The 9,040-nt window shown below is 43.5% G+C and overlaps 1 protein-coding gene across 2 annotated transcripts; it reads left to right on the top strand.

Annotated features, from left to right (window-relative positions):
* The first annotated feature begins 1,783 nt into the window (after positions 1–1,783).
* dnajc1 (DnaJ (Hsp40) homolog, subfamily C, member 1) lies at positions 1,784–8,777 on the top strand. Of its 2 annotated transcripts, none has more exons than XM_027017052.2 (12): positions 1,784–3,759; positions 4,618–4,719; positions 4,898–4,944; positions 5,237–5,402; positions 5,560–5,657; positions 5,830–5,920; positions 6,099–6,189; positions 6,626–6,786; positions 6,896–7,015; positions 7,228–7,276; positions 7,382–7,844; positions 8,325–8,777. In XM_027017052.2, the coding sequence occupies exons 1-12, from the start codon at positions 3,607–3,609 to the stop codon at positions 8,335–8,337; spliced, it is 1,554 nt and encodes a 517-aa protein (XP_026872853.2). In that variant the 5' UTR covers positions 1,784–3,606; the 3' UTR covers positions 8,338–8,777. The 2 variants fall into 2 exon arrangements, with proteins under 2 accessions (XP_026872853.2, XP_026872852.2); XM_027017051.2 differs by having other exon boundaries at positions 2,801–3,759; positions 7,382–7,833.
* The last annotated feature ends 263 nt before the right edge of the window (positions 8,778–9,040 follow it).

Here is a 9,040-nt window from a genome sequence, read left to right as displayed (position 1 = left end):
AAAAAAAAAATAAAAAAATAAACATTCTTTCTGAACCTCTTTAATAGCCATTACCTGCCTTTTACCTTTTGAACAAGAACGCGCTTGCGACAGGTTTATCGCACCTGATTTACTGCGTGAAACACAGTCGATCACCGCATGGATTCTGAAGGTGGTCGGTAACTGGCCGGTGGACTGCTCGGCCGGTCGACGGTCCGAGGGCCTTTTCGCAAACACGACGGCCTTCCTCCGAGACCGACGGCGTGCCGTGACGTCACGCGCGCTAGCTTCGCTCAGCGAGAACAAAGAAAGCAGTTGTACGGGCAGAAATACGAAAACTCGAAGGTTAACGGGGTTTTTATTTCGTTCTGCACGGCACCCATACAGCGGACCCGACTTCGCAAATAGGGCGCATTTTGTCCTCACTTTAGCTTGCTGTCGTTTTCAGCACTCTTAACAAACACAGGGGTTGCCTGGTGTATGCCAAATGAATAGATGGCTTTTGCGTTTCGTTTTTCACTTTTCTAACATCACCGCGAATGTCAGAAACAGATGGTCTTTCTACATACTCGTTACATAGACAGACTATAGCCAACTAATCAGAATGACCCGACGGTCCGTGCTCGTTTGGTAGACTAACGCACAAAGAGAACTTTCCTCTAGCAAATTCTAAATAGAAATGCCAGTTAATATAATCCTATCCTGCAACGGGCAAGACAGGATTATATTAATGGTCACCTTCGATGTATTTCTTTATTTTTTTGGTGCTATATGTATTGTTGGCTGTATGTTTTCTTTACTCACCAAGGGTTTCAGCGATCGATTGACTGATTGATTTGTGGCCTAAATGATAGATGGAGGTCAGGACTTCTGCCGCTGACTTTGCTTTGTAATTTTCAGATCTCAGAAACACTGGCACGTGAAACAGATGGAATGCCAATCACTTTGCATGCGTAGTCCCTTTAGCCTACACTTTTACACATAAACAAATCCCCAAATAAACATTAACAAGAAGAACACTATGGTCTTTTATCACTAACGAATTATTTATACTCTGAAATGATTTATGTTAACTTACCTATAACCAGTTATGAGACATATGAAGGAGACCTTTTTTCACACTTCTTTCATGCTGCAAGCGCCTTCTAATTTTATAAAATCAAATATTTAGTTATTTGTTTTATTTTGTTTGCTTATTTATGTTAAGCTTCATCTCTTAAAACAAACAAATAAAATCCTTAGTACAAATATGAAAAGGAGCTAAACTGGAAATCTGTAACTCATTTTTGGTCTACATGTTCAGATATTTGAACGCAGTGCGCAGCAGTCTATAAAGGCCACACTGCATCGCTTAAAGATAAAAATCACAAAGCGGCTCACGTCCTGTATCAGTGTTTCCTGATGGTAAAACGGTGCAGTTCTTAAAACCCTTTTACATTAGATTACTTTTCCTGAGTTCTGTATACGACATTCAAGGTGCATATACACGGGAGCTAATTTTTACTCGCAGTATGAACCTTTTTTTAGATTATTTTTCAGAACACTGTCGCGCAGCTTGGAACACACAAATCGATTACGGTGAACAGTGAACAATTATTAATAATATTTTTAATTAATTAAATGCTTAATTGTCCATTCATCGTAATTGGGTAATGGTGAGTGTTAGGATTAATATTCATAGTAAGAATATTGCTGTTAGTATTGTTATAATTATTTTAACCACAACTGTTTATTAAATGCAGAAATAAAAACAATGAACAAAAGTCGTTACGGGGTGGAAAAATACAGAAAAAAACCGTCTACAATATAAGCAACGTTCTTGTGGATTCGTCTTGTTTTACTGTGTTAACATAAATTTTATAAACCGAACATGTACTATAGGTGTGGGAAATAATGTAGGTTAATAGGCTGCATTGTGAAACAACCTTTAATAATATTTTTAAAATACCATTAGGCCTACTGCCTTAAAATAAATATCCCCATGTTCTTACTCAAATATGGACGTGCGATTTAAATAACAATTGTTTTCTTTAAATGTTATATGAAAGGTTCTGTGCCATAGCATTATTGATTGGAAGTATTATTAAGACGTGCATACAGAATACACAGGATAACTTACAGGAAATGAAAAAAATTCTGTACGTGCAACTTATTAAAGGTGAAACAGTCCGTCGGACGGATAAGGCGAAACTGATTCAATCTATTTCATCCCTGCTTCTCAGAGTAGATCTGTCAGATAATGTTTTATTATGCTCAGTTTGGATAATCTAGCTGTCCGCACTGACTTTCTTCCTTAGAAGGGAAGACGTGGCTGTCTACTAGACGGTCAACCCTTGGGCCTTAATCACAAAGCACTATTTGACTCCAGCGTCATGCCACGAAAATATATGTAGGCTACACAACAAACAAATACCACATTTGTGAGTATAAGTGGAGTTATTAAGAGGAGTTATTAAAATGACTGGCTTCATTCCTACATGACTACGATTTAACCTCCTCTTCATGTAAGCAGCGAATCTGACAATTCAACCTCAGAAAATGTAAATTCCACCGTCAGCGATGCACAGCAAACATCATTTTCCATCTCACGTTAGTGATCCGGATAGTCAGTCTGTGACAGGATTATCTGTCGATGCTCATAATTAATTTTGGCACTCCTAACAGGTCAGGAATGTCCTGAGCTCTGAGTCCAGATGTAACTAAAAGTTTACTGTGCGATCTGTTATTTGGCAATTCCCTAGCTATTTGGAAAGTGTCTTCGTGATTAAAAACCAAAACGAAAAAAGAGAGAAACAACACACAAACAAAAAGCAAACAAACAAACAAAAATACTTCTTGGCTTTGTAAATGAAGCAAACAGCATTCTAAGTCTATATATTCTGCTGACAGTATCAGTGATATCAGCTCAGAATATAGACTGCACGTCAAAATGTCCAGTGAATGGCGCAAAAGAGGTTTTCCAGTTTGCGAGTTGACAGTTGCAGGCCTAAAGTACTTGGAGAGGTGCCGGTCGATTGGGTGCATGGCATGAGCGACAAACGGGAACAAGGGGGGGACGGACGGACGTCGCCAGACCCATGGATAGTTCATTCACAAAGAAAATGAAAAACCAATGAACACACAAGACCGCCCCTCTGCTAGACAGACCGACTGACCGACCCTGGAGGAAGACTTCTGTCTTGCCTGTGCCATTTTGTTCGGGCTTGGGGTTAAATCCACCAGATTTCACAGGTCCAAATGGACTGCGCATGAGTGCACCCAGGCTAGAATTGTTTGGCTCTTTTCCCAAATTGTGATTCTTGATTCCGAGATGAATGCTACGGCCTTGGGGAATAGCTCGGTGACTCTTGCAACTCATCCCTGGATGTTCTTCGCACAACGACGAAGCTTGCACGACTCAGCCTTGATTGGGTGTCGTGGTGGCGGCCGTGTGTGAAACGTGGACGTCAGCAGTCCGACACAGCTGGTCCACGTCTGCGGCGGATCCAGGGAGAGGAGAAGGCACGCAAGGCTAACCCACAGATGGCCTACCGACTATCCGGGAACGGACCGTTCATTTGAAGGCTTCAGCAGTAGCCTACGTTAGAAGAAGAAGAAGAAGAAGAAGAAGAAGAAATAGAAATAACGATGACTTTTACAGCGGTCGTTACGCTTGTTTTGGTTGCCGGCCTTTTCAGTAGTCGGCCCATGCCGACAGCAGCGTGGGATATGGACTTGGAGCTGTTCGACCTGGTTGAGGAGATCCCGCAAAGCTTCTACGAGTTCATGTCTATTAACCAAGTAAGTTTACCTTGTTTATTTGCTGATCGTTTCCCAACAAAAACCCGTCGATGGCCTACGTTAGTGCAGAACCGGAGAATCTCGGCTTGTCCAGCATATTAAACGAAGTGAGTAACTTTGTATCTGCCCATCTGATCGGAAGTTTACGTTTCAGTGGTGCAAATTTGCACGAACACTTTGATTTGGTCGTACTGTAAAGAAGCAGGTTGACCTAAGCTACACTGTATAGCTCATTTCTGCTTGTCGCAGTGGCTCCGGAGCTGGGGACCGCCCGCATGTCCGCCTGCCTAGCGCTAGCAGCCCTAAGAAACGTCGAGGCTGTAGGCCTACACCAAACGCGCTAGGGCAGATGACAAAAACCAAGTCTTTCTGTAGCTTAGTGTAGAGGCACCAGGTACAATAAGCGCTGCTTCTGTAGCCAAGTGCATTTTGACGGCTTTCAGTAGTCCGTTTTATTTTAGTTTGTACTAGATGTTCTGCTTTGTCCAGATGTTCTGCTTTGATTATTAATCTGGCAAATGTGGATTTTTGTAGTACCATATTGTCATTCATCCTCAAGACCGTATATTGGTCTTAGGTATGCTAAAGGGTGGTTGTTGTTGTTTTAAACACATAAACGCTTTAGAAATCATGGAAAAGTAGTCCATATACACTAACGTTTTTATTTAAACAAAAATATACCACTAGATGGCGAGGTTATAATACACTATTGAGGTACGTGCTACAACAAGCAGTCTTGTGTCCTTTACATTTAAAGTGTTGTCACATACATCCCATGTCACATTAGTTAATCTGAGTCTCTGCTTACTCACCACGTCATCCTAATCGGAACCCCAATCTAAGATTGCTCTGTCATAGGATGCGTCATCATCTGAGATCAAGAAAGCATACAGGAGACTCTCTCTCGTACTACACCCTGATAAAAACAAAGACGAAAATGCAGAAACCCAGTTTCGACAGGTAAGCAGACATCACCTGGTTGAGCACACTGTGCACCGTGATGCGTTGGCTTTTGCACAAAATGTACTGTACACATATAGAGCTGCATGTTATATTTACATGTCTAACGGTTGTTGTCATAGTACACATGTGATGTCGTAATAAATAACTAATTTAAATAACTATTGCACTTTTCCAGCTAGTTGCCATCTATGAGGTTCTTAAGGATGAAGAAAGAAGACAAAGGTAGAGTAACAGTTATTATCTCCATTATCACCTAATATCTATATCTCTGTCTCAGGCATGTTTCATTCCATCTTTAATTCAGCATGCAGTATCTAGATATTGCAGAATGTGTGTGTTTCACAGGATGGGATAGATTAGAGAGCTGAACTGGGTACTGCAGTAGATCCCTAAGTGTAGCATGGGCCTCTAATGAATACGGTCTGCCTTGTGTGCTACCTTTAATTTCCATATGTATAGAGCATGCCGTGTAAAGGGTTTGGCTGTGTTATATCTACTGGCATCTCCCTGGCAGGTATGATGACATCCTGGTGAATGGGCTCCCAGACTGGAGACAGCCTGTGTTTTATTACCGGCGCGTAAGGAAGATGAGCAATGGAGAACTGGGCTTCCTCCTCTTCCTCATCCTCACTGTGGGCCACTATGCTGTCATCTGGTCCATTTACCTCGAGAAGCAACTGGTGAGCAGTAAGCCCCTCTGTTGTGCACGTGCGTCATTTTGAACTAAATCCGGCAGACGGTCCTTCCGGATGAGCAGAGCGGCGGAGTAACAGCAGTGCGATGATCGCTGCACCTGTGCAGGCGTAGCCCTGACCCTAACCCTCTCCTGCACCTCAGGATGAGCTCCTCAGCAAGAAGAAGAAGGAGAAGAAGAAGAAACAAAGCAGCAAGCTCATTGAGGAGCTGAAAGTCACCGGGCCGGAGAAAAATGAGAGGTTCGAAGTTAAGAAATATGAGCTACTGTTTGTGGATCGCCTGGTTTTGCTATACTGCAATCAGGTTTCTACACTTTAGTGATCACAATAACTCATGCTAGATATGCGCTCCTAACGTGGAATCCTTTGTGAATTCATAGAATTTTGTTCCCTTCCGTCACTTCTCTTTTAGATCAGACAAACCGCACTGGCATGATATTTTGCCCCTCAAACTCAGCATCTGGCTCTTCCACTCTTTGAAGTCTCTTCCTCATGTCATACAGGTACCTGCCTGCCACAACAAAGCTTCAGTTGTGTTGCGATCGTGCCGCACGGCGCAATTTTGCTGCAGCTCGCCGTAACCTGTGGAGAAAGGCGGAGTACAGGTCACTTGTTTTTTCAGAGTTCAGGATTGCTTACTTTTTTGCCGTGTTTGTTTTTTTGTTTGTTTGTTTGTTTTAGGATGTGAAGCAGTACTACAAGGAGTACAAAGAAATGAAGGCGAAGGAGCAGGAGCAAGCGGAAGCGCTCGCAGAGCAGGAAATGCAGCAAAGTAAAGCCGAGCCGCTCACGTTGTTCTGGAGGGATCCGCGCTGTTGATAATGAGAAGCAGACCGCCACACTTTTGCATAGCGGGCTCCCTCCAGCTTTCATTCATCACTAGCGTCATCAACATGGATTTCTGCATGTACGGCCATCCTAACTACAGATTAATGGGGTCCATGCCCGTAGCGCCGCCCTCCTGGCTAATTTATTCCATGCTGGCTGCTCTCTCTGGAGGAATAACCTGCTTCCTCCGTGTTCCTCTGTGACTCCATCTGGAGCTCCAGTTCCAGCCTTTCAAGCTCTTTCCTGTTTTATACATTTTTGCGTTCACTCCGCAAGTCATAATTGATCAATTTGGAGACATGATCTGCACATGGGAAATGAATTAGCTGTTATTTGTTAGAGGTGATTGGAAAATGGGTGATGTTTGTGGTCCTGTGCAGGAGAGAAACGTCCCAGGGTGAAAAAACCCAAAATGGAGTTTCCCGTGTACGAGCCCAGCGAGGCAGCGTACATGCCGGCGTATGACCAGGGGACGTCCATCGAGGACATCGAGGAACAAATGGATGATTGGCTGGAGGACAGGAAACAGCAGAAAAAGAAAGTGAGTCTATAGTTAGTGAGTCAGACTTGAAGTTGGCATGGACGGGGCTCTTGGCTTGGAGCTTTTTGAACCAATTAACTTTTTTTCTTCCTCCTTCTTTCTATTTCAGACACCTGATTGGTCAGAGGAGGACCTCAGTCTGCTGACACGTAGTATGGCGAAGTTCCCTGGAGGCACACCAGGGCGCTGGGAGAAGATCGCTCACGAGCTGGGTCGATCCGTTGCTGATGTATGTGTTTGAGCCATGCAAACAATATTTAAGCAATGTGGCTTTGTTTATAATTAGGGTGATGTTAAAAGATGAGCGGTTATTAGGGTAACATAACTGAAGTAGAAACTCTCCAAAGCATAATTGAGAAAATAAGATGCTGTCATAAATTGCTCTTAAAGCAAACTGGGAATAAAATGTAACATACCGTTTTATGAACTTTTTTTTCATAGGTTACAGCAAAAGTAAAACAAATCAAAGACAATGTCTCTAACACATCAGGTAGGCCTGTAAAGCATTTATCCTGCTAAGCGACTTTACCGGGAAGGATATCCTAATAACTGATAACGGGGCTTTACCACGATCTCTGTCCCCACTCCTTGTCAGGGCTGGTGAAGCTTTCCGAGCTAAAGGGCTCAGCTGCTGTTGGAAAGAGCTCCAGGGTGGCCGTGGTTCCCGACAGCCTCATGACCCAGCGGGAGGAGCTGGGGCCATTGCCCCCTGCGGAGGAACCTGACATGCCTGAGGAGCAGGACGGCAGGAGCCTGAGGAGGCGAACCAGGAAGCCTGTGACCGGGACATCCGGCACAGGTGCCAAGGAGGACGGGGTCAAGGGGCGGCGGCAGAGAGACTTTGACCCCTCGGTTGCGGACGAGGATAGCGAGGAGGAGAGAAGAACCGCGACTGCCCCTGTGACACCCAGGGAGAAGCCCGGTGTTGCTGACGATGTTTGGACCCAGAGCCAGCAGAGACTCCTGGAGCTCGCGCTGCAGCAGTACCCGCGAGGTACGGCCGAGCGCTGGGACAGAATCGCTAAAGTGGTCCCTGGGAAAAGCAAGGTGAGCTATTGGTAAGCGAGGTGAGGTACTGTCAGTAAATGATCAGGCTAGATATCACTGTCCAAATGCACTCCAACCACTGGACTGTGGGTGCAGTTATCAAGACTGAGCGCAGGGCATCGTCTGATGACCTTTTTAATTTACAGCAGATTTCACTTCGTTGCAAAGTCTTTGAGAGTGTAATTCACCAGTGGATCTAAAGATTTATGTTCTATAATAAAGTACAGTGTGTGAGTGTATAGTGTTGTGATTTATATATTGATAAAATGAAAATGTTATTGTACAGAAGAGACGAGTTTGGAAGGCTAGGGTGAACCTCATCTCTGTCTGTTGCATTCGTACCCTATGCTTGTCATGGTTGTTCTTGATTGTGTTTATTCATAATACACAAGGGTCAGTTGTTGGGCTAGTAAATTAATAGATCTTTTTGTAGTTGACAGTTATAATTTTTTTTATAATGTTGCTACTTGTTGGCCCTGTGCTCTCTTCAGGAGGAGTGTATGATCCGTTACAAGCTGCTTGCAGAGCTGATTCAGAGGCGCAAGCAAGCAAAGAGCTGACGGCCTGCTCCCACCGTCATCTCCGTCACGTGCCTTAGCTTTGTACACGAGGTGCTGGACGTGCACCAGGTCTGCCGTCTGGACGTCTGCTGTGTTTCACGGCACCTGGAAACTACAGTATTGGAGAGACCTGCTGTGACCTGTGTTAATCGAAACTGCAACTGTGCTAAAAATCGTTTTTTTAATTTATTTGAAAACTTTCTGCGCTCCAGTGTCCTTGGGCAGTGTTCCTCTGTGCAATTTAAAGTGTGAGGAACAGGAAGCCCATGTTTCTTTTTTGAAGATGTTCATCATCTTGCAATCTCTGTTTTCAGAGACCAGAGGTGTAGTTCTTTTATCTGTTTGTTACATGTTAATGAAGCATAAAGCTGAGTTATATACTGATTTGCTGTGTGTGTGTGTTTTTTCTGGTTCTCATCATGGGGATTTTTATTTACTTTATATTATTGGTTTTATGGCAGACAGAACACCATGACAATGACCAATATTTGCAACCTAATTTAAGATTAAGCAATATTACAGCTGTGTTTGCCATACATGGGTCTAAACAAATAGCACATGCTTAGTAAATGCCTGTGCCTTTGTAATAAACCTTTTTATACATAGACCATGTTCAGAATTATACAAATGATATTTTCTCTGATTTT

This window comes from Electrophorus electricus, chromosome 7 (assembly GCF_013358815.1).
Source record: "Electrophorus electricus isolate fEleEle1 chromosome 7, fEleEle1.pri, whole genome shotgun sequence".
Taxonomy (NCBI): domain Eukaryota; kingdom Metazoa; phylum Chordata; class Actinopteri; order Gymnotiformes; family Gymnotidae; genus Electrophorus; species Electrophorus electricus.
The sequence above is the reverse complement of the archived record's forward strand: the minus strand, read 5'-3'. Positions and strand labels throughout refer to the sequence as shown.

What these genes read in the sequence shown, in the direction of transcription:
- dnajc1 (XM_027017051.2), top strand. Translation starts at nt 3,607, where the DNA reads ATGACTTTTACAGCGGTCGTTACGCTTGTTTTGGTTGCCGGCCTTTTC. An exon ending in AGTTCATGTCTATTAACCAA is followed by an intron (nt 3,760 to 4,617) that starts GTAAGTTTACCT and finishes GCTCTGTCATAG; the next exon opens with GATGCGTCATCATCTGAGAT. An exon ending in TGGGTCGATCCGTTGCTGAT is followed by an intron (nt 7,016 to 7,227) that starts GTATGTGTTTGA and finishes TTTTTTTCATAG; the next exon opens with GTTACAGCAAAAGTAAAACA.